Source organism: Ceratotherium simum, chromosome 22 (genome assembly GCF_057802395.1).
Source record: "Ceratotherium simum simum isolate JZ-2026a chromosome 22, ASM5780239v1, whole genome shotgun sequence".
Taxonomy (NCBI): domain Eukaryota; kingdom Metazoa; phylum Chordata; class Mammalia; order Perissodactyla; family Rhinocerotidae; genus Ceratotherium; species Ceratotherium simum.
In genome coordinates this window covers 50543346-50571084 of record NC_141921.1, presented here as the reverse complement: position 1 = coordinate 50571084, position 27739 = coordinate 50543346, and the positions used below count along the sequence as shown (strand labels likewise).

At 65.6% G+C, this 27739-nt stretch overlaps 3 protein-coding genes across 6 annotated transcripts; 1 reads left to right on the top strand and 2 right to left on the bottom strand.

Annotated features, from left to right (window-relative positions):
- The first annotated feature begins 119 nt into the window (after positions 1 to 119).
- On the top strand, positions 120 to 6160 carry TAS1R3 (taste 1 receptor member 3). Its single transcript, XM_087447031.1, has 6 exons — positions 120 to 1899; positions 2014 to 2314; positions 2403 to 3185; positions 3328 to 3531; positions 3679 to 3799; positions 4287 to 6160. The coding sequence occupies exons 1-6, from the start codon at positions 1715 to 1717 to the stop codon at positions 5249 to 5251; spliced, it is 2559 nt and encodes an 852-aa protein (XP_087303157.1). The 5' UTR covers positions 120 to 1714; the 3' UTR covers positions 5252 to 6160.
- Positions 6125 to 18835, bottom strand: DVL1 (dishevelled segment polarity protein 1). Of its 4 annotated transcripts, none has more exons than XM_014783783.2 (16): positions 18580 to 18834; positions 12961 to 13030; positions 12667 to 12788; positions 12288 to 12391; positions 11902 to 12040; positions 11141 to 11234; positions 10981 to 11050; positions 10624 to 10763; positions 10468 to 10544; positions 10323 to 10390; positions 10019 to 10171; positions 9209 to 9340; positions 8966 to 9133; positions 8682 to 8888; positions 6420 to 7431; positions 6125 to 6288 (listed from the first exon to the last, which is right to left on the bottom strand). In XM_014783783.2, exons 1-15 carry the CDS (start codon positions 18747 to 18749, stop codon positions 7043 to 7045), a joined length of 2103 nt encoding a protein of 700 aa, XP_014639269.1. In that variant the 5' UTR covers positions 18750 to 18834; the 3' UTR covers positions 6125 to 6288; positions 6420 to 7042. The 4 variants fall into 4 exon arrangements, with proteins under 4 accessions (XP_014639269.1, XP_014639271.1, XP_087303159.1 ...); XM_014783785.2 differs by having other exon boundaries at positions 10094 to 10171; positions 18580 to 18833; XM_087447033.1 differs by lacking the exon at positions 10019 to 10171.
- Positions 18836 to 21846: 3011 nt separating this feature from the next.
- MXRA8 (matrix remodeling associated 8) lies at positions 21847 to 26469 on the bottom strand. The gene is made up of 10 exons (XM_087447020.1): positions 26317 to 26469; positions 25147 to 25170; positions 24724 to 25029; positions 24520 to 24621; positions 23917 to 24387; positions 23505 to 23663; positions 23271 to 23310; positions 23115 to 23187; positions 22928 to 23012; positions 21847 to 22710 (listed from the first exon to the last, which is right to left on the bottom strand). The coding sequence occupies exons 1-10, from the start codon at positions 26363 to 26365 to the stop codon at positions 22685 to 22687; spliced, it is 1335 nt and encodes a 444-aa protein (XP_087303146.1). The 5' UTR covers positions 26366 to 26469; the 3' UTR covers positions 21847 to 22684.
- Positions 26470 to 27739: the final 1270 nt, after the last annotated feature.

The following is a 27739-nucleotide window of genomic DNA, read 5'->3' as shown; positions in this document are numbered from 1 at the left end:
CTGCCTACCGAGGCTCGCAGGGTAGTGCCAACCACGGGGCGTGAGGCACACCCAAGCCAGCGTGGGGCAGGGGCTGCTGCCTGCCTGCCCTGTGCTGGCTTTAGCTTGGTGCTCCCGACCCCTGCCGAGGTCCATGCTGTGACCCCCGTTTACAGGTGAGAGAACAGACATGGCTCCACCCACAGGGCTGTGTTGAGAGGACAGATCTGAGGCGAGCCGCACAGGGACACCCTGTGGGGAGAAGAGACCTGCCCGGCTGCGGCCAGTGGAGGGGCTGCTCTGGGCCAGGACGGGCCCAGACAGAAAGAGAACACGTTAGGTCCTCTCAAGCACTCTACCCAATGTCAGACCCAAATAGTGTCCAACGCCAGGCCACCTCCAGGGTCTGCCACTGCACCCTGCCCAGTTGTGCCCACACCCAGCAGGGACAAGAGCCCTCTGTGGTGCCAGCAAAGGCTGATGACTATGAGGGACTGGCATGGGAGAAGAGCCTGGGGTCCACACGGGCCAGAGAGCGAGGGCTGCACGTGTGTGTGCGTGCATGCCTGCAGATGTAAAGGTGCAGTGCACCGCGTGTGTGCTATGCCTATGCGTGTGCGTGTCCTGAGTGTGCTGTGCAGCATGGGCCCCCCCATGGGGCAGTGGGGTCAGGCAAGGGCCAGGTCCCTATGACACCTTCTGTAGGCCCAGAGCCCCCACCCCTGGGCTGTTGCTAGCCTCCCCAGCTCCTCTGGGTGCATGGGGCCTGATCTGCACCTCTACCCCCAAGCCTAGTGTCAGAGGCCGGCAGACCCAGGCTACAGGAAGCTGGTCCCCAGGCACCCAGAGGCTAAGTGTGAACTGCCGCCCCGCCCATCGGGGCCTCTGTACACCTGGTGCTGACCCAGTTGCAGCAGCCCATTTGGTTACAGCCTCTCCTCTCATTTGCATGTGCCCTTCTGCAGGCCCAGCTGTGAGCCCTGTCCCCAGGAGGAGGCACCTGCCATATTGAGTGCTCAGGGCTGGTGTGGGCACAGCCGGCCACAGGGCTCCTGAAGCTTCCAGGCCTCAGACCCCAGGGGAGGAATGGCCCAGACCCTCAAGGTGCACTGTTCCCATGCAAGCTGAGAGGCCATAGCCCTGACCCCAGCCACAGGGTGGAGGCCACGCTGGCCGACTGTCCACTGGCCTCCTGGCTGGTCTGCAGGGCTGTGGGACACTTCCCTTCAGGCTGCCCCTTGGGCTTGCGGATGGAGCCAGCCCTGCGACGTCCCCAGCTGCTGACAGTGCTTCTCCAGGGTTGGAGAGAGAAGGTGTTTGTGTGCCTACACACTGGGGCACTGGCACCTCCAACCCCTCCCACAGGCAGCTAGAGATCCCAGGACCCTCTGGCAGAGAAGTTCTGGGTGTCCCTCTCCTCCAGGAATGGGGTGGGTGCTGAGGGTTTGGGCACAGGCAGCCAATGGGTCATGGTCTGGCTGCTTAGAGCCTAGCTGTCCAGGTCACTCTTGGCCAGAGAGCCTGGTGGTGTCATCAGGATAAGAGCATCTGACGTGCAAACCTGCAGGGCCCAGGAGAGGGAGGATGGCCCTCCCGAAGGGACCCCGAGGCTGGCAGATGAGGACCGGCAAGGGTTTTGCTAAACAAATCCTGCCCCGCCCCCGCCCCAACTCACTTTATCTGGGGCCTGCCCAAATCACCCACTTGCCATCCCTGCCAGAAGCTGCCACCTGCCATGTCAGGCCTGGCTCTCCTGGGCCTCATGGCTCTCCTGGGCCTCCGGGTGGGGGCCCCGTTGTGCCTGACCCAGCAGTTCCAGATGCCGGGGGACTACGTGCTGGGCGGGCTCTTCCCCGTGGGCTTGGCTGAGGGTGCCAGTCTCACCAACAGGACACAGCCCAACACAACGATGTGCACCAGGTAGGGAGCCCAGGGGTGGGGGACAGGGGGTGGCCAGGCTGCGGGTGGCTCAGGTCTGGGGTGCTCCCAAGTGAGGGTGAGGTGCTGGCCACCTGCAGCCCTGCGTGGCCCCAGGTTCTCGTCCGTCGGCCTGCTCTGGGCGCTGGCTGTGCAGATGGCTGTGGAGGAGATCAACAACGGGTCCACCCTGCTTCCCGGGCTGCACCTGGGCTACGACTTCTTCGACTCGTGCACAGAGCCCCTGGTCGCCATGAAGCCCAGCCTCCTGTTCATGGCCAAGGCGGGCAGCCGCAGCATCGCCGCCTACTGTGACTACGCACAGTACCAGCCCCGCGTGGTGGCCGTCATCGGGCCCCACTCGTCCGAGCTCGCCCTTGTCACCGGCAAGTTCTTCAGCTTCTTTCTCATGCCTCAGGTGTGCTCCCACCTCTCCTTGTGTTCCCCACCCCCACCACCCTGCCCATGGGGGCCCTGTGTCAGAAGGCCCCTCCCGGCCACTGCAGGTCAGCTATGGCGCCACCACGGAACGGCTGAGCAACCGGGAGGAGTTCCCGTCCTTCTTCCGCACAGTGCCCAGCGACCGCGTGCAGGCGGCAGCCATGGTGGAGCTGCTGCAGGAATTCCGCTGGAACTGGGTGGCTGCCATGGGCAGCGATGACGAGTACGGCCGGCAGGGCCTGAGCCTCTTCTCTGGCCTGGCCACTGCGCAGGGCATCTGCATCGCGCACGAGGGCCTGGTGCCGCTGCTTGGCGCCGACAGCCGGAAGCTGGGCTCCCTGCAGAGCCTGCTCCAGCAGGTGAACCAGAGCCACGTGCAGGTGGTGGTGCTGTTCTCCTCCGCCCTCGCCGCCCGCACCTTCTTCAGCCTCAGCATCCGCTGCGGGCTCTCGCCCAAGGTGTGGGTGGCCAGCGAGGCCTGGATAACCTCAGAACTGGTCATGATGCTGCCCGGCATGGCCCAGGTGGGCACCGTGCTCGGCTTCCTGCATCGGGGCGCCCTGATGCCCGACTTCTCATCATACGTGCAGACTCGCCTGGCCCTGGCTGCTGACCCTGCCTTCTGCGCCTCACTGAACGCTGAGCAGCCGCCCCTGGGGGGGCGTGTGGTGGGGCCGCGCTGCCCCCAGTGCGACCACATCACACTGAAGAATGTGTCCACCCTGCTGCCGCACCACCGGACCTTCGCTGCCTACGCAGCCGTGTATGGCGTGGCCCAGGCCCTCCACAACACGCTGCTCTGTAACGCCTCTGGCTGCCCCACACGGGAGCCTGTGCGGCCCTGGCAGGTGAGGGCATGGGAGCTGTGCCGGCCCCTGCACATGCCCTGGGCCACTGGGAACCCCCAAGGAGAAGGATGGCAGTGGGGGGGTCTGGGCTGGAGGCAGCTTCTGGCCCAGCCTGTCCCATCTGCTCCAACCCACCTGCCAGCTCCTGGAGAACATGTACAACATGACCTTCCGAGTACGTGGCACAGTGCTGCGGTTTGACGCCAGGGGGAATGTAGACATGGATTATAACGTGAAGCTGTGGGTGTGGCAGGACCTGATGCCCACGTTGCTCACCGTGGGCACCTTCAGTGGCCGCCTGCAGCTCCAGCACTCCCGGATACGCTGGCACACGCCGGGAAACAAGGTGAGTGCCCAGCTGTATCCCCAGCCACACAGCAGCTCCTCCAAAGCCAAGAGAGAGCTCTGGCCCCACGAGGGAGGTAGCGGGGGGCCATCCCCAGGTCTCAGGCAGGTGCACTTAGCCGCCTAAGCCCTGAGGCCCCCGTACCAGGAGCCTGTGTCCCAGTGCTCACGGCAGTGCAAAGAGGGCCAGGTGCGCCGCGTGAAAGGCTTCCACTCCTGCTGCTACGACTGTGTGGACTGCAAGGCGGGCAGCTACCGGCGCAACCCAGGTGAGCCACCTTCCCAGTGAGCCAGCTTTCCGGCGGGCCCAGGTGAGCCACCTTCCCAGTGAGCCAGCTTCCCAGTGAGCCACCTTCCCAGTGAGCCAGCTTCCCAGTGAGCCACCTTCCCAGTGAGCCAGCTTCCCGGCGGGCCCAGGTGAGCCACCTTCCCAGTGAGCCACCTTCCCAGTGAGCCAGCTTCCCAGTGAGCCACCTTCCCAGTGAGCCAGCTTCCCGGCGGGCCCAGGTGAGCCACCTTCCCAGTGAGCCAGCTTCCCAGTGAGCCACCTTCCCAGTGAGCCAGCTTCCCGGCGGGCCTGCACAAGCTGAGGCAGGAGTGGGAGAGAGGACCCGCAGGGCCGGGAACACATGGCCTGGAGGCGATCCCAGTGTGTCCCAGCTCTGAAGCTGACTCCGCGGCCAGAGGCGGTGGTAGGGGCGAGGCCAGAGGGAAGCCCCTGCACCTCAGTGCCTGCTCTCTCCTCCCACACCACAGATGACCTCCTCTGCACCCTGTGTGACCAGGACCAGTGGTCCCCAGATAGGAGCACGCGCTGTTTCCCCCGCAGGCCCAAGTTCCTGGCGTGGGGGGAGCCGGCCGTGCTGGTGCTGCTCATGCTGCTGGGCCTGGCTCTGTGCCTGGCACTGGCAGCCCTGGGGCTCTTCATCCAGCACAGGGACAGCCCGCTGGTTTGGGCCTCGGGGGGACCACGGGCCTGCTTTGGCCTGGCCTGCCTGAGCCTTGTCTGCCTCAGCGTCCTCCTGTACCCCGGCTGGCCCAGCCCCACCAGCTGCCTGGCTCAGCAGCTGCTGCTCCACCTCCCACTCACCGGCTGCCTGAGCACCCTCTTCCTGCAGGCGGCCGAGATCTTTGTGAGGGCAGAGCTGCCAATAAGCTGGGCGGATTGGCTGCATGGCCGCCTTCGGGGGCCCTGGGCCTGGCTGGCGGTGCTGCTCGCCATGCTGGCCGAAGCAGCACTGTGCACCTGGTACCTGGTGGCCTTCCCACCGGAGGTGATGACAGACTGGCGGGTGCTGCCCACAGAGGCACTGGTGCACTGCCGTGTGCACTCCTGGGTCAGCTTCGGCCTGGTGCACACCACCAATGCCACGCTGGCCTTCCTCTGCTTCCTGGGCACCTTCCTGGTACAGAGCCAGCCCGGCCGCTACAACGGCGCTCGTGGCCTCACCTTTGCCACGCTGGCCTACTTCATCACGTGGATCTCCTTTGTGCCCCTCTTTGCCAACGTGCACGTGGCCTACCAGCCCGCTGTGCAGATGGGCGCCATCCTCCTCTGTGCCCTGGGCATCCTGGCCACCTTCCACCTGCCCAAGTGCTACCTGCTGCTGTGGCGGCCGGAGCTCAACACCCCCGAGTTCTTCCTGGGAGGGGGTCCAGGCGATGCCAAAGGACAGGATGGCAGTGGGGGTGGGGAGGAGACTCAGGGCAAAAACAAGTGATTCCTGACCAGGTGACCTTACCCCCATGAACCCAGACCTAGTTGAGATGCCCCCAAACCAAGTCTCCATGCAGGAACCGGCAAACTGTGCCCCGACTCTGCTGAGACCCCCCAGCTCTAGATTCTGGCCCCAGGCTGACTGCTGACAGTGCATGAGGGGCCTCAGCCCCGTGGGTCTCACCACCTGGGACCCCAGGGAGTCAGGCTCTATCCCCATCCCAGCCAAGCCCTGGCCAAGGCCTGCCCAGGTGACCCAGCCCCACTGTTCTGGAAAGAGGCCCATGGAGGGTTCCTCAGCCCCCCGCAGCCCGTGCTGAAAGCTCAGAAAGCCCCCTGAAAGCCGAGCTGGGCGTCACTTGGCTGAGCCTGGAGCCACCACCCAGTACCCCCTCCAAGTGTCACAGAAATGGAACGCTAGTGGGTGGGCTGCCCTGACCCCTCTGTAGGGTGTGTGCCTGACCATGGGCTCCAGCGCAGGACAGACGCTTGCTCAGGCGGAGACCAGCACCCAGCTTCCTTCTCGCTCCCTGGCCCTGCCGGGTGGGTAGAATGGGGTCAGCCTGCCACCAGCACCGTGGACAGAGCCCAGGCCGGCGTGGGGCGGGGTGGGGGGGTGGTCAGCACCAAGGCCAGTGCCAGCCACCAGGACCCCTGGAGCCGGGAGCCAGCACCACGGACAGAAGACAGCCCAGCAGGACCCTGCTAGCAGCCAGCACCGGGACAGAGCCTTGTGGCTGAGCTGGGACCCCCGAGGAGACCACCTGTCCTAAATCAGCTCTTGGCCAGGCCCTGGGGAGGCTGGACCAACCCCCACGCCCCAGTCTCCTAAGGCAGCCCAGCTGGAGAGAGAGAAAGGACACAAACCACACCTCAGTCCCATAAAATTAAATGCTTTTTAGTGTTTAAAATAGCATTTACACAGAAGCAGCTCTATTAACTATCCGAACAGATGTTCCGACTCGATACAGGATCTACAGCGCAGATGTGTGCAGGCCAGAGATGCCGAGAAGGAAGTGGCGTGCGCGGGTGGGCAGTCACCTAAGGACAGCGAGGAAGGGCGGGCTGGCTGCCCCCTCTCCCCCAGGCCCTGCCCCTGTAGCAGCTGTGTGCATCCCTGCCCCTCACCCCTCAGGGTCACGTTCCCCCCCTCCCATCTCCCCCTCACCGACCTTCCCCAACACTTTCAGACACGACCTGTGTCCCTGCATTTGCTCTGAGACCCAGCGTGGGGGGACATGCAAACTCTGCTCCAGCCAGGTGGGGGGTCGGCTGACTTGGCTGCCATCTCCCCCAGAGCACAGATGCAGGCAATAAATAAATAAATTAGATCCTACCCTGGGCAGCCACCGAGGAGCCTGGGGGCTCTGATTCCACCCTGAAGAGGGCCCCCTAGCCTGGGCAAGATGGGCAGGGCCTGTGAACTGGGTGAAGAGGGGCCCCAGGCCCAGCAGCCACCTCTCAGCTCTGTGCACAGCTCTGTGGGCAAGTAGGGGTCCCTGAGGCGCACGTCAAGGGGGGCAGGTCAGACCTGCCTGAGCACAGGGCGATGGAGGCTCCCCACTAGGGTCTGCATGGACACAAGCTGCTCCAACTGGGAGTGGACGGGCTGCCCTCAGCCCCTCCCCTCCAGCCTGCTCCCACGCTCTCCAGGCCCGGACCCCACGGCACGGCCTCTTGTGCAAGTGGAAGCACTGGCTGGCCTGACCCAGGACGGCCACCACTAAGGCAAGCCCACACAAGCTCCAGGTGCAGCGCCCTCCTGCAGGGCCGGCTGAAGGCACTCTCTCCTCGGTCACATGATGTCGACGAAGAACTCACAGGGGTTCCCCATGGCCTTCTGGAAAGACTGGCGGCTGCCCGTCAGCTCTGGGGGAACAGCAGCCAGCTCCCGAACGGGCGGCCCCCCAGGTGGCCCGCCCACCACCGAGTAGGCCTTCGTCAGGGGGTACAGTGGGGGGAGCCCCGGGGCAGCGGCTGAGGCCTGGCTGCGTGGGCTGCTGCCACGGCTGAGCTGGCTAGCCGGACGCTCCCGCCAGCCACTGCCACCCGCCCCACTTGGCGCTGTGTGGTCCGACTCGCTGCCGCTGCCCCCGGCTCCAGCCGCCCGGCGCTCCTTCTCACGGCCCAGTGCCCGCCGGCTGCTCCCGCCGGCGCTCCGGGTAGACCCACTGCTTTTGCTTCCTGAAGTTGAGAAGGGGGAAGAAGATGGTCAGTGCCAGGCCCTGCCTCTTCCAGGACAACTGGCCATTGCCAGAGCAACCAGGGCCAGAACCTGGCGGCTCTGAGCTGGGGTGGGGCTGGAAGGGGGTCAGCCATGCAGACATGAGGGCAGGGCCAGCCCTGCCCAGAGAAGCAGGAGCAGCTGCAGCAGGTGAGGCAGGGGCAGTAGCAGACAGGCAGCGATGTTCCGGGGCCAGCTTGATGCCCCCACACCTCACCCCAATGCCTGAACCGAGGGCCTGGTCTTGCAGCTGAGAAACCGAGGCACAGCGACAGGCCTGTGTGCCCAGCGCTCCCGTCCGCCATCCTGGGCTCCCCAGCCAAAGACCCACCTTCCATCCCACCCCGGGGCCCTGGCCAGCTACTCAGCTCAGCCCCTGTCCTGGGTTCCCAGGAAGCGCTGGGAACCTGAGGACGCTGGCTGGCTGGGGACATGCTGAGAGGGACGCTGGGAAGGACCCTGGCTTACCGGCCCCAAGGGTCCATTCCGCTAGTCCTTCAGTCTAAGGCTTGCTCAGCACAAAGCAAGGGATAGCATGAGTTACACACCAGGCCCAGCCTGAGCACCACACTCGCCTGCCAGGGCACGCTGCCACCAGTGGGGCCTGCCCAGGGTCTCAGGCGCCCAACGCAGCTTCCTCTCGGGCACTGCTGCCCTCCAGCCCATTCTCCCGTCTCTTCCGTGCCTTTCTGGGTCACTGGGCTGGCCACCTGGTCTCTCCCCAGACCATACAGGCAGCGCTCACTGGCCACACAGACCCCCATGCAGCCCCGGGCCATTGTTCCAACAAGTCCCCTCCTCAGGGACACCCCCCGATCTTCCCCCTCACATCCCAGCATGAGAACATGGTTGTCTGTGGAACTGTCCACTTCTGTCTCCCTGCCAGGCTATAGGTGCCAGAGGGAGGTGTCTGTCCCCCACTGTGTCCTGGGGCCCCTCTGCCACACACCCCCACACCCTCACACCCATCACGCCGCCCTCTCCCACACCATCTCCTGGCCTCTTGCCTCAGCCACAAACGGAACATCGCCCCCCACCCCACAACCACCAAAGCCTCCAAGCTCCTTCTCCATCCCCTCAACACTCACCCCTTCCAGAAGGACCCCACCCCGGGCCTCAGCACAGCAGGCAGGAGCGCACAAGGCGGGGGGCGGGCACACTGGGGCCAGGCGGCGGGGCTGCAGGGGCCGGGCGCCCGGTGGGCTCTCACCTTCACTCTGCTGACTCCCAGCACTGCCACTGCCGTAGCTGAAGCTGGGGTCCTGGTACGCGGGCGGGAAGCAGGGCGGGGGCCCCGGGTACTGGTAGGGGTAGCTCTGACCCAGGGGCCAGGGGGCAGCCGGGTGGGGCAGCGGGGCCAGCGTGTCCTGATCCGAGGCCCCGCTGGAGCCGCTGTTGAGGTTCAGGGCTGCGAGGTCTGGCAGGAGGGGAGGGTGGGTGAGGGCGGAGTGGGTGGGCCCTCTGGGGACCGCCGCCCCGCAGCCCCCCACTTACTGCTACACAGGTCCCCGAAGACGTAGTAGCACTGCTCAGAGAAGGTGACCTTGTTCACGGTGTGCCGCAGGAAGCCGCGCTTCAGCATGCTGCTCGCATACCTGCGTGCCTCCCGCCGCTCCTTGAAGCCCTCCACGTGTGCATACAGCCAGTCCACCACGTCCGCCCCTGGCCAGCAGCACCAGGTGTCAGCGCGGGGCCGGGACACACCGCCCCGCCCCACCCCGAGGAGCGCCCACTCACCGATGACGGCGTTGGCGATGGTGATCTTGAGCCACATGCGGTCGCGGATCTCCAGGCCCGAGTCGGGCAGCTGCATGACCCGGACGACGGCGCCCATGTCACTCTTCACCGTCAGCGGCGCCTCCTCCAGCTCTGAAAGGCACGGCCCCTCCTCAGCCCCGAGCGCTGACGGGCAGGGGGAGGGCTTGGGAAGGACCCCAGGCCCTGCCTGCCGTACCCCCTCTCAGAGGCCGGGCTCTGGGCAGTGTGCAGCGGGGAGCCCAGCCCTGAGGCTGAGCGACTGCGGGGCCCGCCCCCACCACTTGACAGACACCTCAGGGGTGGGGGTGGGGGGGCTGGTGTTGGGGAATTGGACCATCGTTTCCTATCCCTGCATATGCTTCATCAGGATCTTGGGCCCAAACCAGGGCGAGGCCGCCCCACCCTTGGACCAGACCCCACGGGGGATCAGGCCTCTTGCACTGCCCTCCTTCACCAGCTTGGGGCTGTTAGTTGTGTTAGCGGCAGGAAAGCAGGTGCTACGTGCACACACCCACCTCGCCCCACCCCTGCAGAGGCAGACCGCCAGGCAGGGACCCTGGGGTTGGCCCGGGCCCTCCAGGCATCTTTCATTCTCGCCACACAGACAGTGAGCTGGGAGGAACGTGTGCGTGAGAGTGCACACGCATGTCAGCACCACGTCTGTCCGAGTGGGCCTGGCACAACGCCAGAGGCTGGGACGGCCGGCGGGTGGGACTGCGCTGGCGGGCGCCTCTGCTGGGCCCCTCGCCCCAGTGCCTCAGTTCCCTGATCTCGTGAGCTGCCACTTACGTGCAGCGCCGGGCACAGAGCTGGTTAGTGAGGAGGAGCTGGTGCGCGTGACGGCGCTGGAGCAGGGGCTCGTACCGTAGCGGGGCAGGGCTCCAGTCAGCGCCGCCGTGTGGGACAGCCAGGCGGCTGGGTCAATGGGCCGAACCGGGTCAGCTGGGTGGCCACCGTGTGGCAGCAGACGGACAGATGAATGGACGGACAGACAGTGGGGGAGAAGCAGAGCACAGGGGCACAGAGGAGAGAGACCCTTCAGGCTGGGCTGGCGCCCCCACCCCAGCCCCGCCAGCCCCGCGGGCTCACTCACCTCTCGGGATGGTGAAGTAGCTCCGAGGGGTCGGGTCCCAGCACTTGGCCACCGTGAGGCTGATAGGTCTGCGGGGCGGGGTGTGGCGGTCACACAGGTGAGGCCCCCCGTGCCCCACCCCCGTCCCGTGTCCCCTGCGCCTCACCCCGTCTGGGACACGATCTCCCGCAGCACGCGCACAGCATCGTCGTTGCTCATGTTCTCAAAGTTGACGTCGTTCACCTGGGGGGTGAGGGGTTTAGCGCGGTGGGGTGGGGGTGCTGACCTCTGGGCCCCCCGGTAGCTCCCTGCAGCCCCGCACCTGCAGCAGCATGTCACCCGGCTCGATGCGGCCATCGGCAGCCACGGCCCCACCTTTCATGATGGAACCGATGTAGATGCCTCCGTCGCCCCGGTCGTTGCTCTGGCCCACGATGCTGATGCCCAGGAAATGGTGCCTCTCTGCAGGGGGTGGGGGGTGTGAGTAGGCGCCCCACCCAGGGACCCTGTGCCCAAGGACCCCAAACCCAGGGACCCCTGCCCAGGGACTCCATGCATAGGGATCCCCCCCCACCCAGGGAGCCCCCACCCAGGGACCCCACAACCAGGGAGCCCCCACCCAGGGACCCCCGCCCAGGGACACCCCCTGCCCTGCCGAGTGGCCCCTGCAAGGCCTCACCCATGTTGAGTGTGACAGTGATGATGTTCAGGGACATGGTGGAGTCCGTGATGCTGCTGAAGGATGAGGTCTGTGGAGGGCACCAGGAGGTGGGGAAAGGGCTGTGAACAGGGGCTGTGGGCGAAGGACAGACCCCTCCCGGTGCCCAGCCACCACCTACACGGTCCGTCTGCCGCATGCGCTGCTTCCGCCGCCGGCGCTTGTGCTTCCGGATAAGCCGGGAGGAGGTGCTCTGCTCCGTGGAGCTGCTCAGCCTGGGGGGGGCAGGCAGGTGAGGGGCTGGGCGGGGGGCTGCAGGGCTGAGGAGGGGCAGAGAACAGGGTGCCCCCACCCCCTTCACACCATTGAGGACACTGAGGAGGAGGAGCCAGGGTGGGACAGGAGGTGGCAGGGTCTGGCCAGGCCGAAACCAGGAGACACAGGGCCTGGGTGAGGTTTGCTCAGAAGGCTCAGCTCCTGGTTGGACACACCGCCACCGTGCACACATGACACACACAAACCCCACACCTACGTGGATCGCTATGCCCTGGCAAACATGGAGATACGAACACCAAGTAAGCCAGCACGGCCACCTGCACATGCACACACTCGTGTGCACAAAGTGCACTTGGCCAGACACACGCACACACACATGCACACACATGGACACACGTCTACGTGCACACACCTGTGGATGCACATGTGGGCACCCACCTATGCATGCACACCCATGCGCCCACATGCCCACACCTGTGCGCACACAGACCCGTGCACACATCTATACGTGCACACACCCATACACACACACACCCCATGCTCACACAAACGTACACACATGCACACACACACCTGTGACACCCACGCATGCACACACACACGTGCTCGTGTGCACGCACACACATGCACACTCCTACACACACACACACACACACGCCTGCACACCGGCTTGTGTTGTCGTCCTCGTCCGAGTCAATGAAGCTGCTGGACTCGAGTTCGCTGCTCAGCATGGTAGATGTGCTGTCAGGGGGCAGCCCCAGGTCCCGCCGCCGGTCCCCCCTCGGGTGCCCATTGGTCCGAGCAGCTGTGGGGACAGCAGGGAGGGGAGCTGGCCGTAGGATCCCCTGGAGGTCACGGCAGCCTGTGTGGCCTCGAGCATTGTTGACCTGGGAGCTGGCAGGGTCACTATGGGGGTGCTGAGGGGACACTGGGGTCCCAGGCAGTTGGTCCTGGGACCTCTACCCAGGACCCCACTGGTGGGGGGCAGTAACCAGGGGTCGGCAGGGACCTGGGGTGCACCATGGGGGCCCAGGGAGGTCTGGGGTTGTTACCCTCCTCGCGGTTCCGGCGTCGGAGTCGCTCCCGCCGGTGGCTGACCATGGACTCTGTGCTGGTCTCGTTGTCCATCCCGTCACGGCTGCTGGCCACATTTGGGCTGTGCCAAAGAGGGGGGTGGGCTGGGGCAGGCGGGCGACCAACGCCTCAGATGCCATTGGCTCCTCGCCTCCCCTCACCTGGTGGGACCCTGAATCTGGCAGGGGCCCTTGCCCAGCCAACCACCAGGTCTGGGCCTCTCTGCCTGCCCCTCCTCTGCTGACCAGCTCCTACTGACCGTGGGTCCTTGCTCAGCTGCCCCTCCTCCCCACCACAGGCCTGGCAGGCAGCAGGCCCCTTAGGACTACCAGGCTCAGCGCCCCCCAGGGTCCTTACTGGAAGGAGGGGGGCCGGGAGTCCCCGATGCCGCCTGTCCGCTCAAGAGGCGGGGGCAGGTCTGCGTGACCGTCAGTGCCCTGAGACCCTGCGTCTGAGTGTGTGCCCTCGGCCAGCACCAGCTGTGAAGGAGAACGAGGGCTCAGGGAGGCCCCGCCCAGCAGGGTGCCCAGGCACAGGTGACCAGCCTCTTCCCACCCCACACCCGCTCGCCCACGCCCAGCTCCCATCTTGCAACACAGGGGCCACCCCCACTCTGGCTGAGCACCCTCTGCCAACGTCCCACAGACTCACCCAGGAGACCACGCGGCCATTGAAGCAGGGCAGCTTGGCATTATCATCAGAAATCTCCTCCTTCACCACCCTGTGGGCAGACACGGCCGTGAGACCACCCGAACCGGGGCCAGCTACCACCAGTGGGCTCTGGAGGTAAGACTCCCCACCCTTGCCCAGGGCACATGTCACATGCCCAGACATCAGTCTGTGTGGATGCCCCTGCCCAGCACATTCTCTTCCTGGGGACCCTCTTCCTCCTCCTGAGGACCCTTCCCAGGAGCCAGGTCCAAGGGGGTCCAGACCCCTGACCCTCCGCCACTGGGGGGGTCACTGCCTGTAGCACTCTATAACATCTACCTGTCTGTGTGCCCCACGGAGTGTGGGTCTGTGAGGGCGGGGCTCTGTCTGGCTCACTCTCTGCATCCCCCTGGGCCCAAAACAGGGCCTTGTCCACAGCAGGCCTCAGCACAGATGTGAGGGCGGTCAGACCCCCACAGACACAGGTAGGTCAAGACGGCACGGCATGCAGACCCCCCCACACACACACACACACACTCCGAGGGCAGGCCACCACCCTCCAGGGCCGTCTGCTCAGCCAGGGAGACAAGCAGATCCCCACTTGCAGCACCAGCCCAACTCAAGAACTGAAAGGGCACAAAGCCAGCTGGGCCTACTGAGAAGTCTTAGCCCCCCAAGGTCAGCGAGCTCCATGGGCCATACCCACCGCCCAGCAACCAGTCCCCTGGCCTGTGTCTTCATGCTGCCCCCAGTCAGGTGGGCTTGGGCGGTAGGGAAGGCAGGACACAGAGAGCCAAGGCAATGATGAGCCTGAGGTGGGGGGTCTAGGTGTCAGGCTCAAAGAGGTGAGGAGGGCAGCAGCCAGCATGGCTCACAGGGGAGAGGCAGCGGGGCAGGGCAGGCAGTGGCTGTGGCCCAGACACACCCCACACCCTGGCCTCCTGGAGGCCCAGGGAGCAGGGCGGGCACTGCAGCAGGAGCAGCCCCGACAGCCCGCCTCCTGGAGCCCAGCCCTGCCTAGCACAGCGTGATTTCCACGCCCAGGCCTTGGGCCCAGTGGAGAAACAGGAGCCGACAGACCAGGCAAGAAGCAGCCTCATGGCCTGCTGGGCCCGGATGCCTTGATTCGGCCAGTCCCGGGCAGCAGCACATGGCAGGAGGCCCTCCACAGAGCTAGCAGCCCACACTCCTACCCAGAGAGCAAGGCCCCGCTCCACGCCATCCACCAGGAGGGGACCCCAGACCTGGGGGCAGAGTGGAGAGAGAAGACAGGGCCAGCCTGGGAGGGAGGGGGCACCCAGCCCGGGTCCTGTGACGGCCCCCCAGACACCTCCCAGGGCCAGCCATACACACACCAATGAGGTGGACGCTCCCAAAGGGCAGAAAGGGTCATTTCTCAGGACCCCCCTCTCTCCAGCGAGGAGCAGACCCATGTCTGCTGCCCCTATTCATGCACCACAGCCCTGTAGAGCTGAGCTTCCAGGGGAGGCTATGACTTGGCCCAGGACTTGGGTAAGGAGGCCACATGAGAGGTTGTCACCACAGGAAGACCTGGGGTGGTCCAGAGACACCTGGGGCTCTGCCAGCTGCAGCCAAGAGACAGGGCTGCAGCAAGCCCTCCCAGGGGCCCAGCAGACTGAGAGCACCATCTCTGAGTGGCTGCAGCAACAGAGACCAGGGAAGGACCTGGTGGTTCCCACCTCACAGCCCAGGTAGCCTGGCCAACAGCCTCCCCCGCCACACCCAAGCCCCAGCCCTTTCTGACTCACCCATGGGGAGGCAGAAGAGCACCCGCGGCCCCACACTGCAGGGCCCACCTGGCTCCCCCAAAGGCAGACGCCCCAGGCAAGGGGGCCTGGGAGCACCCAGAGCCCCCACTACCCACCCAGCCACGGCCTCGATGACCCACCACCCAGGGCTGCCCAAGGCCTCTGTATCCCTCACCCTGCATGGACGTCCCTCCTTGGGCTCAGAGGCCCTGCTTCCCTGGCCCTCCCCAGCTTGAGGAACCCAAGTTCTCCAACCTGCACGACAGAGCAGCCTGCCTTCCACCTGGGGGTCGGGGCACCGGGGAGCACCACAGGCCCCAGCGCAGCCTGGCCAGGACAGCAGGGAGGGAAGGGGCAGATGCCAAAGCTCCCAGGACAAAGGGCATGGGTGCTCTCCTCGAGGTGTGGTGCTGTCCACCGGCGGTCAGCACAATCTCCCAGGAGCCCCAGGGTAGGGACAAAGTCGGGGTGGGGGAGAAGCCTCTGCCAAGCATGGAAACGCCTCCAAACAACCCTAGGGGCCCCCTCCTGGGTCAGGCCTCGCTGGGTGGGAGAGCAGACCTCAGGAGCAGTCTCCACCGGCCTTGGGGGCACCCCCGTTGGCATCGTGCCCCCAACCTCAGAATTCCTAGCAAGATCCGGGTTAACCTCGAACTTGTGGCTGCCCAGCTCCGCCCGCCGCCCCCGCGGACTCGCCCAGACGAGGAATCTGCTCAGAGCAGGGCCCTTAGAGCGAGCACAGCCACGGGCCAAGGAGGACCCGCCACAGCATGCCACAGGCCAGCCCTTCCCAGTGCAACGGCTCCAACTATGTCCCCAGAGGCACAGGATCCCCCCACCCGTTCTCTCGCCATGGAGCAGGAAGTTGGCAGAGTGAGCTGGCGCACGACAGGGGAGGAAGAGCTGTCCCCGAGCCCTCAGAGCCTCCTGCGTGTCCCCGCAAGTCAGGGGTCCTCAGCTCCCACTGAGCCTTCACCCGTCACCTCACTGCCTCCTGACCCCAGAGCTGGCCACTCCTCGCCCAGCCCGTCCATAGGCGGTACTGAGCCCCCCACCCCCCTAGGCTCAGGCTCCGCAGACTCCAGGGTGAGGGGGGTCCCCGTCCTCCAGGTTGTGCCACAAGCTCCAGGGCGTGGCCTGTCTGGACTCTCCCAACACGGCAGGGGCACTGGCCCCAGATGGCACCTGCGGAGGGCAGAGCGGGAGCTCACCCAGGCAGTTGAGGCCAGGCCAAGCGCCCACCCCTGCCCCGCAGCCCCCACACCACGCCACCCAGGGCCCACAGGCAGGTGGCCCCAGAGACCGGAGCTCCTGGCCCAGAGATGGGTGGCCTGGGGCCACCACCAGGCAGACAAGCTCAGTGCCAAGTCCAGCCAGGCCTGGAAGCAGCGAGGTGGTCCTGGCAGTGGGGAGACTGCAGGCCAAACCCCCTCAACCTCTGCCTCACAGCCCAGAGGCCGGGCCAGGCCCTCCCACACTGCTCCCACCAAACCACCACAGGCCCAGAGACCTCCCCTGCTTTGCTGGGTCAGAACAGCCGTGACCCATACGGGGAAAAGTGGGAGGTGAAGGTAGGAACCCCCACATTCAGCCAAAGACGCCTGTGGGCCACAGCCACACCTCAGACTCCCCCTTCTCTTACTCTGTCGCCAGCTGTGGCCAGAAACAGAGGCTCGGGGAACTCAGGGCCCGGCCCACAGTGGGATGGGGGGTTGGGGCAGGAGGCCCCCAAGCTGAGGCCACCCCTCTCATGGGGGAGACCACTGCCTCCGCCCCGCCAGGACCTGCTCTCCCTTCCCCCAACTTCCAGCTACATCCCTCAGTAGCCAGGGTGAGCCTCAAGCTCACGTTCACACTAACGTTGAGTGACTGATCAGCCCCTTCGAGAAGGAATTTATTCCACTGAATAAATGATTCTATACAATAAATAGAGCTTGGATCTCTCCACATAGGTCTCAGGGGAGGGAGAAATGAGACAGCTGATGGGGGTCCTCTCCCAGGACCCTGAGGCCACCAGGCCACCAGCCCAGAGGTCCAGGGAGGAAGTAAGGTGAGCCTCCCTGTTCTGTCTGCCCACTGCACCTTCCAGCGTCACCTCAATCCATCCCCCTTTCCCGGCCCAGCCTCAGCCTCTGAAGCTGCTCTCTGCCCAGTCCTGTTCCCTCCCCCATCTCAGCCATTCCCAAGCCTGCCCAGACAACCTAAGGAACTCCTACTCCTGCTTCAACACCCAGATTTGCCTGCCCACTCACCTCCTAGGCCAAGGCACGCATGGATCCTACAAATCCCCCAAAAAGCGCGGCTTCTGCTGGGAGTGCACGTGGGGTGGGGGTTTCTGCAGCTCATGGGCAGCCCGCAGTGGCCATCAGACACAGGAGCGGGTGGCAGGCCCCTCAGGACGCACCCACAGCATGGTTGGAGGGCAGCAACCTGCGGGGCCAGGCAGATGCCTTGCCACATATGCCCTGCTGGCTTGAGTTTGTGACAGCGAGCATGTGTGACTTTGGTAATTTTTGTTAATATAATAAACTAAGTTAAAAACAAAAACACCCTTTCACATACCCGATGCTCACAGCCAAAGCAGCGTGAAGCCAGAGGAGTTGAGACTGAGACCACCCAGCGAGGGCAGGCGACGCGGCCAGACCAGACTACAATACCCACCTGAGAAGCCTGGCCCCATGGCGGCTCCTAAGCTGAGCCAGCAGGAAGGCCAGCCAGGCAGGGCTGGGGACATCCAGCCTTCTGAGGCTGCCAAGGACACATCCTCCTCTCTATGCCTCTCCCTGGTGGTGGTGGGGCCCAAGAGAGTCTCAGGTCCCCCTGAGAGCTGCAGAATGGCCCTAGCTTGACCTGACCTGGGGCTGCCCAGGGCCCGTGCAAACTACAGAATCCAGGAAACGCCTCAATGTCAAAGTCCCAAGACGCAGCCACACACAAGGACGCGGCTGCCTGAGGGTGGCCAGACACACCTGCTCGGCCCACAAGGCCTCTGGGTATCCCCCCCCAGCATTGCTGAGCCAGGGACTCAGGTTACCTGAGGCTGTGCCCGGTCAGGCCTCGAGCAGACAGCCAGCCTCCCGCTCACCGTCCCACAGGTCCAGCCCAGTGCAAGTGGGAAGTCCCCTCAGCCGAGATGGCCACCACTAAGGCTGGACACGGGGACACTGAACCAGAGGCTGCCCTGAGCCAGCAGATGGACTGGACTGTTCCCAAGAATCCCAATGCTGTGTGGCTCAGCAGGGACACAGGCCCAACGGCCAGCAACCCCAGGGCAAGGGTGGGTGGAATGATATCTCACAGTCCCCAGTGACCCTTGACCTCTGCCCTGTCCTCAGGACTCTGGTGGAGGGGACCAGGGAGAGGCCATCTTGAGCCTCTGGAAACCTCTGCAGACCCCAGCAGACAGATTTCCCCCAGGCTTCCTAGGGGACCCTGCCCCCACCCTTTCCCCTGGACACCCCGACACTCCTCTGACCGCAGGCCCCCTTAATCACAAGCCCTCCAGGCCAGCCTTGAGCACCTGCTTGCCACAGAAGGAGGGCAGCGGGACCCTGAGTCTGACAGGTGCCACGGTGGGACTTCGGGGTCCCCCTGGCCTGGGCAACGGACCTTGACCCACAGCTCACATACACTCAGGCACACAAGACTGGGCCCAGGGTGGGTGGAGAAGCCAGGACGCTCCCCTGCCCACCGTCCAGAGCTCTCAGGCTCCTGGGCAGGCAGCTCAGGGCACAGACAGGTGGGAAACACACCACACCGGGGCGCGGAGGCACCCAGGATCCCCAGGGCCCTGCCCGGGCGCAGACAGGTGCCGACCCATACCCGCGCACAGGCCCCACGGCCCACTGACCCGAAGTCCTGGTCCATGGACTTGAAGAAGAATTTGTAGGCGTGCACGGGCCGGTTGCTGAGCACGTTCTTGAAGTCGGCCAGCGTGACGCGCTCGGGCGCCACGGGCAGCTTGACCAGGTACGGCGTCTCCTCCTCGTCCATGTGGTAGATGATCTTGGTCTCCGCCATGGCGCGGTGCTCAGGCCCGGCCCGGGGCTCGGACGCGGGCGCCTCCCCGCCGCCGGCCTGCGCCCCGCCCGCCAGCCGCTCCTGGCCCGGCCGCGACCAGGCCCCCGGCGCCCCCGCCCGGCCGCCCCGGCCCTGTCCGCCCCGCCGCCCCGGCTCCGCTCGCGCCCCGGCTGCTGCCCCGCGGCCCGCGGCCGCCCATCCGCTCCGGCCGGGGACGCAGACAGGGAGGGCGCGCGAGGCCGGGCCGCGTCCGTGCGCCCCGCCGCCGCCGCCGCCGCCGCCGCCGCCCCCTCGGGCCGCGCAGTTAAAGGGACCGCCTGGCCCCGGGCTGAGCGCGCAGCCCGCCGGGGGGCGCCCGAGAGCGCGGCGGGGCCTGACGTCACCCGGCCCCCGCGGCGCGCGGCGGGCGGGGCTGCGCACGCGCGGGCGCGCGGGCCGGCGGGCGGGGGCGGGGCGCGCCCGCGCGCGCCCCCCGACCCACTCTCGGGACCCCGCACTCGGCCCCCCGCCCCTCGCCGGGACCCCTCCGGCCGGGCCGCAGGGGCGCGCACAAGACGCGCTGGGCCTGGGCTCTCGGCCGGTGGGCGGACAGGGGCGCGACCCCGGGGCAAGAGGTGGGTGGGGACCCTCAGGAAGCTTCGCCCTCCACCTGCACGTCGCGCCCCCAACTGTCAGAAGGGAAACCTCGCCCCAGGCCACGCCACGCGCCCGCTGGGAGCCCTGTGGATCGGCTGCAGCCCCCAGGAGAGTCGCTCGGCCAGGTTCCAGTCCTCCGCCCCCTCGCGAGGGCTCGTAGGTCCGTGGGTGCTCACAGTCCGGAGGCGCCCTGGTCACTTCGGCGGGCTGAGGGGGGCCCCGCGGGAAGCTGAGGATACTCGGTCGCTTTGCGCCCCCGCGCTAGCTCCAAGCTCGCGCGCCCTCTGCCGGGTGCCACTGAGGCTCCGAGAAACTCCGAGCCAAGTGAATGCAAGTGCTCGCGTGGACGCGGGAGTGCAAGTGTGAGCACGTGTGTGTGAAGCTCCAGACGACAGCGAGGGTCAGCGCGGGCAGCTGTGCGCACGCACGTGTGCACAGAGGTGCCCAGGCACCGTGCTTCTGGCAGCAGGTGAAGGGATTCCGGCCGCTGTCCACTGAACCAGCCTAGAGTCTACCGCGGGGCAAGGGAGACTCGGAGCAGCGCCCCTCGGGCTGTGAAGGGTCCAGTCACATGCTGCTCCCGCTGTGGGGAGCGGCTCTCTCTCCCTCCACCCCTGGAGGAACACTCGAGGCCACTAGAGAGAGTCCCACGCTGGCGAGAGTGAAGAGAGGAGAGACCCTAGGATGGGGCGTTAAAGTGATGGGAGTGGGCAGTATCTGACGCCCCTGTGACCTGACCCCAGGACCCTCCTTGAAGCTGGTTGGAGCCTAGGACTCTGCCATCTGCTTGGTCCTGACCATCCGTGGGCAGTGGGCCAACACAGGAAAAGACCCCATCAGTCCATTAGTGACTGGAGGAGCCAGAGCTTGGACCTAAGTCCCTAAGCCCAGGCTGGGGACCACCCCCAGGTCAACCTAGGCCAGGGGTCCTGACCTCCATACCCCTAGGCTCGGATGGGGAGGGCAGGCAGGGCTCTGTGAGGTTGGCACCCACTCAGCAAAGCCTGGGCCTTCTCCCCTTGGGTCTCGCTTTCCCCAGAGGTAAGCTGAGGAGCCAGGCAGGATGGCCTTCGAGGAAGAATCCGTGGCTCTCCACTGGGTGTCCAGGGAAGGAGGAAGACAGTCCCTGCCCTGAGAACCCACCAGGGGACCAGCATCCCCTACACCAGACACAAATGGCTGACGGTCACACAGATGCAGGGGGTCCGACGTCCCAGCTGCACTCCAGCCTCTCCCCCAGCCTCCCTCTCCAACCTGACCCTCAGCCCAAGTCATAGGAGAGAGACCAGTAAACCAAAGACCAGAGAACAGTCAAGTGCTGATGCTGATGTAGTCTGGCTGGGGCCCTGCAAGGAGGGCTGAGTGGCCAGCCAGCGCCTGAGCCCTTACAGGAGGGGCCTCATCCAGTGGCAGTGCAGCCACTGTTGGGCCAGGGGTCACTGGGCTGGGAAGGAGGCACACTCTCAAGCAAGCCACAGCTCCCCGGCCCAGTCTCCCTCCCTGCCTTTGCCACTGTGGGGTCCGTGTGGGTGTGTGATGAGAAAACAGCCATTGTGAGTCGCTGCCTCAGCATTTCACAGTATGACAACCTGCTCACACCGAGTCTGGAAATTAAGATAAGGACCTGAGCTTAGGATTCCCACCACAAGTTCCCCTCCGCTTTTCCACTCAGAGTTGAGCCTGCAAAAAATTAGTGACCTTCGCCCCCAACACCTTCTACATAACAGGTGCCATCCTGCTCTGTCTCCTGTTGGTTCATGACCTGGGACGGAGGCGTCCCTGGCTTGTTGCACCCCGTTTCTGGGATCTGTAAGTAATAAACCTTGTGACGACCTCCTGTGTGTGGCTGTATTGCAGCTGCACCTTCAGGCGAAATGAGCCCGGGGTCTCCACCTCCCCAGAGGGGGAGCTCAGATGCTGAGGGCGTGCGGGGGGCTTGTGCCTCCTCACTCAGCCATCATAACCTGCATATTCTTTCCTGTCCCTGCTGTCCTGGGAGGGCTCCAAAGGATGGGGTCAGGGCTGGGGAGACACACAGGTTTCTTCCTACCGCAGCACCCTCTCCCTTCACCAGTGTCATGCCCACTCTGTCTGAAGGCTTCCTGCCTCTCCCGCCTCCTCCCCCTTCATCCTGCTGGCTAACCATCTCAGCGTCTGCTTCTCAGAGGACTGAACTAACATAACACAGTGCCCCTCTCTGTCCTCATGTCCACCAACATGCTCCCTCTCCCATATCCAAATAAATAAACCCAGGAGTCTGAAACTGCTTCACAACCAAGTGCTGTAGAATTGGCTCCAATGTCCCCTTTCCCAGGATACCTGGACCCAGAACTTCCACTCAAATGGAATGGGCGATGACAGGAGGACTTCAGATGAAGGAAAGCACTTGGGAGTTCCTGAGGCCCAGACTCTGCCCCCAGGAGATGCAGGGGGTGCTGCAGAGGCATACATGGGCCAGGTCTAAAAATCAAATGTGGTCTTTATTGCAATGGCGGCAGTTTCCCCGGAGGAGCAAACGTAGGGTGTCGGCAGTGGCAGCACGCCACTCTAGAACCCTCTTCACCCCCACCCCTGTCTTTAGCCAAAACAGAAGCCAAACGAGGCCTCAGAGCCAGACTCCAGCCCAGCGAGGGGCCGTGGGAGGGGGGGTCAGGGTCTAAAGTCACATGGAGCCCAGTGACTGTCAAGGCAGCTGGTCGGAAACAAGGCTGGAGCAGAGGGAAGCAGAGAAGGGACCCATGGCAGCCCCAGGTGGCCTGATGCAGCGCACAGGGGCATCAGTGGGGCCTGGAGTGCGCACTCCTCAGGTCCCCATAGCAGCCTGGCTGGGTAGCGCACGGGGAGCCAGCAGGCAGCTCCCCCAAGGAAGGGGTGGGAGTGCCAGCCCTGAGGCTGACCACAGCTCCGAGTCCCAGCTGAGCCCCCTCCAAGACAGAGGCCGGGAGAGCCTGAGGGCTTGGTGAACATCAGAGGGGTCTTGCTGTGCAGTGTGGGGGGTACACCAGGACACCAGTGAGCATGGGAGCCAGTGGGCACATGCCCAGGGCTGCTGAAGGGGCGCAGCCACAGCCTGCAGAGTCCCAAGGAGCCCACTGCTGCTCGTGAGGGTTAGGGTGCTCCTGGGAGAGGGGTCTGGAGGCAGCCTCACTCTGCACCAGTCCAGGCCAAGTTCCAGGACAGCGGGACCAGCCGCTGGAAGGGGGGCCGGGTGAGCTGCATGAGGATCAGGAGGACGTCCTCCAAGACGGACAGACAGGAGATGGCAGAGCTGCTGGCCCAGCCAGGAGCCCAGGATCACCTTATTTGCAGTACTCCTTCCTGAACTCTGGAAGCCAAGGGAACAGGTGGGCGTCTGCCCTCTGCTCCTCCGCCACAGGGGGAAATGCAGGGAGACATCCAGCAGGACTGTCCAGGGACTTCTGGAGCCCACAGACTGCTGCCTGTGGGGCTGGCTGGTGCCTTCGGGGTTCTGCGAGTGGGTGGGGTGGGGTATGGGCCTGGCTGTGAGATGGGCAGAGGAGGTCTCCCTCCCAGCCACTCACCTTTGTCCAAGTCCACGTACTTGGCAGGCACAGGGCCGTGGGCCAGCCCAGCCCTCTCCTTCAGGATGTTGTTTTTGTAATCTAGGTAGGGAGAGGCAGGGTGAGGGGCCTCCCTGAGATGTGCCTCCCCCAGCTCAGGCCTGGGAGCCACAGTCTCTGCCTTGGTGTCCAGGGCCCCCTCACCTAGTTGGATGTCCTCACTCCTGTAAAGAACCTGGTCTCCTGTGGCCACAGCAAACTCCACCATGTTCACGTCCTTCCTGGATGGGGGAGGGTGGTGGCAGGTTAGCGTGGCCGGTGGGGCGGGGCCTGGTCTCCAGGAGATCCGGGAGGGGTCACTCACCCCTTTGATTTCCCCGACTTCTTGACCGAGTATTCGTAGCCTGGGGAGGGAGACTCGTGTTGGGGACAGTGTTGCCCCCTCCCCAGCTCCCCCAGCCGCGAGGAACCCTCCCAGCGCCCGCACCAAGCTCCCCCTCTGCTTAGGCCACCGCACGAAAAGTCCCGCCTCTGGTCGGGAAAGGCTTCCCGGTTCCGGCTTCCCCTGGCTCCCCCCGCGCCCCGAGCCCCGGCTCACCTCCGCGGCGGCGCTGACGGGTGGCCAAGATGACAGTGATCAGCAGCAGGATGAAGAGCAGCAGAGTGGCCAGCACATAGCCCAGCTGCTGGAAGAAGTGGGCCCGGCCCTCGGGGACGATGACGTTGATGACGCTGCGGCCGCGCGCCAGCGTGGGATCTGCAGGGGCCGGGCGGGGGCGAAGTCAGGGTGCGCGCTGCAGACCGACCGCGCGGTGGGTGCGCCCCGACCCAGGCCGCCCCGGCTGCGCTGCGTGGGTCTCGGGAAGGGACAGGCGGCCGCAGTCCATGGGGCCTTCCCTTGGCTAACACCCAGGTCCCTTATTCTGGACAGGAGTGGGAGGGGCCTGGGTGTCTCCTGCCGTTCTCAGCCTCCAAGACGTTCCCCGGGCGCCCAGGGCGGCCTCCTGCACCTGGCCTGGGGGCGCCGCTGTGGCTCGAGCCGTTGCCCGGCGAGTCCCGCGGGGGCGGCTCTGCGGCGGGCTCGGTCACCCTCAGGTGGAAGACGCGGCGCTCGTGCAGGCCACAGTAGTGGTGGTGCAGGTGGCAGGAGTACGTGCCCTCGTCGGCCGGCTCCAGTGGGTCGATGCGCAGCGAGAAGTCGCCGCGCGCAAAGGCGTCCGTCGCCACCGCCACGCGGTCGCGCAGGAAGGGCGGCCCGTAGGCGCGGCGCTCTCCCGACGCGTACAGGTCGAGCAGGCGGTCTGCGCGGTCGTGCGGCACCCCAGGCGGCTGCCGGTCCCAGTGCACCACCTGCTGCGCCTCCTCCAGGTGCCGGTCGGTCCACACGTGCGCGCGGTTCACGCACGTCAGCAGCGCGGGCGCGCCGCGCTCCGCCACCAGCACCTCCTTCTCGCCGTCCCAGTGCGCGCCAGCGGCCCGGGCTGGGGGCGCAAGGCGGTCAGGGATCCCGGACCGAGGAGGGGAGAGGAGAGGGAGGGGCCGGGAGGGGGCGTCCAGGGGGACAGGGGTGCGTGAGGACCGGGTCGGGGGCCTGCGGGGGCGGGCACACTCACGGTTGTCGGTGACCTCGAGGCGGACGGCCAGGCTTTCGTAGAGGTGGCAGTAGTGGTGGTGCAGGTTACAGGTGTACAGGCCCTCGTCTGTCTCCTCCACCGCTACGCACCCAGGAGAAAACCCAGCCGTGAGCTCCGCCGCGGCCCGAGCCCCGCGCGCCCCGGATCCCCCAAGGCGCCCCCTGCGGCTCCGAGGCCCCGTACCGCGGATGAGCAGCGAGAAGTTGCCGTCGTGGAAGGCGGAGGGTGGCAGCAGGAGGCGGTCGCGGTCGCGCGTCTCGTACACGCGCTGCTCGCCCGCCGAGTACATGTCCACGAGTCGGCGCGGCGAGCCGCCGGCCGGGCCGTCGCTGAGGTCCCAGTGGATCACGCGCTGGCGGTCGTGCAGCCGGTCCTGGGTCCACACCATGCGCGGGCTCTGGCAGCGCAGCATGGCCCGGGCGCCGGCCGCCCAGCTCACGGCTGACTCGGACACTACGGAGCTGCCGGCCGTCTGGGGCCCAGACAGCCCTGGTGGGGAGGGGGAGTCCGTTGAGGGAGGGGTGGGACCCAAGGGAACAGGTACTGGGTGGGGCTGGCGAGAAGGGAGGCGACTGTCGTGGTTTCAGGGGCAGGGTGGTCACTAACCTGAGGACAGAAGGACAGCAAAGCCTGGAAGGAGAGCAAGAGCGAGTCATACTGGGGAGGGGACGACCTGAGCCTTTGCATCTGGGCACCCCACTTGGCTGCCTGGGTCTCTTCTATAGCCCTGGCTGAGGTGGATGCTCATGACACCTGCTTACAGGTGTCATGGGTAAAGGCAGAGAAGCCAGGAGGACACAGATGGGGGTCTCCTTTGGCCCCAGAGGGGTGGACACTGTGCCCATGGCCCCCATTTAATCCTCACGGCCACCTGCCTGTGCTGCATGGACAGCGCCTGCCCTGTGGGGGTGAGTGGTGGGGCCAGGGTTAGACCCGGCACAGGCCGGCTCTGGAGTGTGTGCTTGTCACCAAGGGCCACCCTCACCTTCACTGCAGCAAGACCACCAAAGCACCAAAGCCTGACGCGCTGACGCCCGTTCTGGGGGCCCCTGCACATGCGTATCCTGGATAGCACGTGCACCTGCCGACGGCCACACCACACAAGCCCCGGAGGGTCCTCAGACCGCTGGGAGCCCTGTCCCACACTCAGTGCTCGGGGCCAGGGCCCCCTCGGCCTTCCTAAAGGGCAGAGGTCTGAAGTATGAGGAGGTGGAGAGTGACCCCACCATCCGCCACCCCACAAGCCAAGTTTCTGCTCCAGAGATGTGGCTGAGCGCCCGGGATGGGAGGAATGCGCAGGATCAGCAGGCCAGCCCTGAGGGCGGGCTCAGGGGGCCTGGGAGCTGAGGGAGGCTAGAACAGACCCTGCAAGCCCCATGGTTCCCAGGCCTCCCTCAATCCCACAACCCACTCCCCTCCTGACAACTAGGAGAAGCACAGGCCTGAAGGGCCTCCCCGAGAAGCGAGGTGCGTGAGGGACCCCCGTGGGAGGCACCCGCCACCTCGGCCTCCCTGCCCTCTGAGCCCTCTGGCCCCGGGTCTGTGCGAGGGAAGTTCTGGGGGGACAGAGATTTAAGTGAGACCTCACACCCTCCTGGGTCCTGGGGGGCCCTTATCGTGGTGAGCCGCTCCCTCTGAGGCCCCCAGACCCATCCCCTTCCTGAGGGTGTGCCACCCCTCCGGCTTGAGCTCAAACAGGCAGCTTTGCCCAGGATGCGAACTCACTCAGACCCACTCCCCGCTTCCGCCTCCTGCCCCCCACCCGCCTGCACTCACTCTGAAGAAGCACAAGTTTCCAGAGCAGGACTCGGGACCGCAGCTCCATGGCGCTGCCCGGCCAGCCGGCCTGCTTTGTCTCACTCCAGCTCTAACTCTCCAGAAAAACAGCCCGGCCCCCTCCCCCTCCTTAGCACCCGCCATGACATCACGGAGCCCTGGGCTGTGTCCACAGTCTGCAGACCGCCCCCTCTGGCTCCTGCCCGGCCCCTTGTCCTCCCCCCACCCTTGGCTGGCCTGGGGAGGGGTACGGCTGCGGCCACTTGTCCGGTCGGTGAGGGGAGGGCGGGCAGACTCGGCCCCCTCTCTGGGTTGGGTCCTGGAGAGGGGGGCAGTAGCCCAGCCTCTGGAGGGGCAGGAGGGCCTGAAGGCATGGCCCCAGCTGCTGTTTGGGTGTCTGGGACACATGGGGCTACTGCAGGGCTGGGATTCTGGGGTGGGCATCCCCTGGCCCCACCTCTGAGGGGGACACTGGCCCAGGGCATTCCCCCACGTGGGCAGCCTGGCCACAACGCTGGGCAGGGTCCTCCTCTCCCTGCCTGCTGAGGAGCATGAAGCATTCCTCCACTGTGGGCCAGCAGAAAGGCATCCTGGGGCTGACCCCCCCCCAGGAGCCCAGGCTGTGAGACCACCAGCCCCTCCCCTTAGCAGTGCGATGCCCCGGGCACACCCTTCTCCTCTGGCGGCTGCATTTCCTCTCTGTGAAATGAAGATCAGGGTAGCACCAGCTCTGGGGGGTCCAGAGGGGCTGTTCCTCAGTCATCTTTACCATCCAGAGGAGCCAGCCAGGGAGATGAGGGATGGAGACCTTGAGCGCCGAGGGGGGCCAGCTGGGTGAGCCGCCCCCTCCCCTCTGGCCTGGCGCCGCCCCCCCCCCCCCCCGCCATTCTTCCCACCATCAAAGGCTGAGTCTGGTGTCCCTGAAATCAAACCTGGGGTTCCAGTGCTCCCAGGAGCACCCCCACCCCACCCAGAGGGGAGGTGAGGAAGGGGGGTATGGGAGACTCCCCCGCGGAAGGCACAAATTTGAAGCTCTGGGAAAGCTTACAAAATCATCTAAACAAATGCGAAATAACAGAGCACACACTGTGTACCAAACCCACTCTTTCTAGTTAAGCAAACCTCAAAAAAAAAAAAAAAAAAAAATCCAAACGACCACAAAAACCCACAGTGCATTTTTTAGACCGCCCATTTGGACTGAATTATGGTCACAGGCCCCAGTCCCAGGTGGGCCAGGGTCTCACCCTGGAACCCAGCCCTGGCTTCAAGTCTTCAGATGACCGAGAAGCCCAGCCCAGCCGGACTCGGGCTCCGGGCACAAGGAGGAGGCCGCTGCTGCTGCAGCGAGAGAGACTGAGGGAAGACAACAGGGAGGACCGGCTGTGAGGACACAGAGAGGCCCCCACTCCTGACCCAACCGACC

Coding starts and splice junctions, on each gene's coding strand:
- TAS1R3 (XM_087447031.1), top strand. CDS start 1,715: ATGTCAGGCCTGGCTCTCCTGGGCCTCATGGCTCTCCTGGGCCTCCGG. Junction 1,900..2,013: donor AACACAACGATGTGCACCAG/GTAGGGAGCCCA, acceptor GCGTGGCCCCAG/GTTCTCGTCCGTCGGCCTGC. Junction 2,315..2,402: donor GCTTCTTTCTCATGCCTCAG/GTGTGCTCCCAC, acceptor CGGCCACTGCAG/GTCAGCTATGGCGCCACCAC.
- DVL1 (XM_014783783.2), bottom strand. CDS start 18,749: ATGGCGGAGACCAAGATCATCTACCACATGGACGAGGAGGAGACGCCG. Junction 10,545..10,623: donor CGGGTGACATGCTGCTGCAG/GTGCGGGGCTGC, acceptor CTCACCCCCCAG/GTGAACGACGTCAACTTTGA. Junction 8,889..8,965: donor CTTCGGGGACCTGTGTAGCA/GTAAGTGGGGGG, acceptor CCCTCCTGCCAG/ACCTCGCAGCCCTGAACCTC.
- MXRA8 (XM_087447020.1), bottom strand. CDS start 26,365: ATGGAGCTGCGGTCCCGAGTCCTGCTCTGGAAACTTGTGCTTCTTCAG. Junction 24,388..24,519: donor CCTCGAGGTCACCGACAACC/GTGAGTGTGCCC, acceptor TTGCGCCCCCAG/CCCGGGCCGCTGGCGCGCAC. Junction 23,311..23,504: donor CCGTCAGCGCCGCCGCGGAG/GTGAGCCGGGGC, acceptor CTCCCTCCCCAG/GCTACGAATACTCGGTCAAG.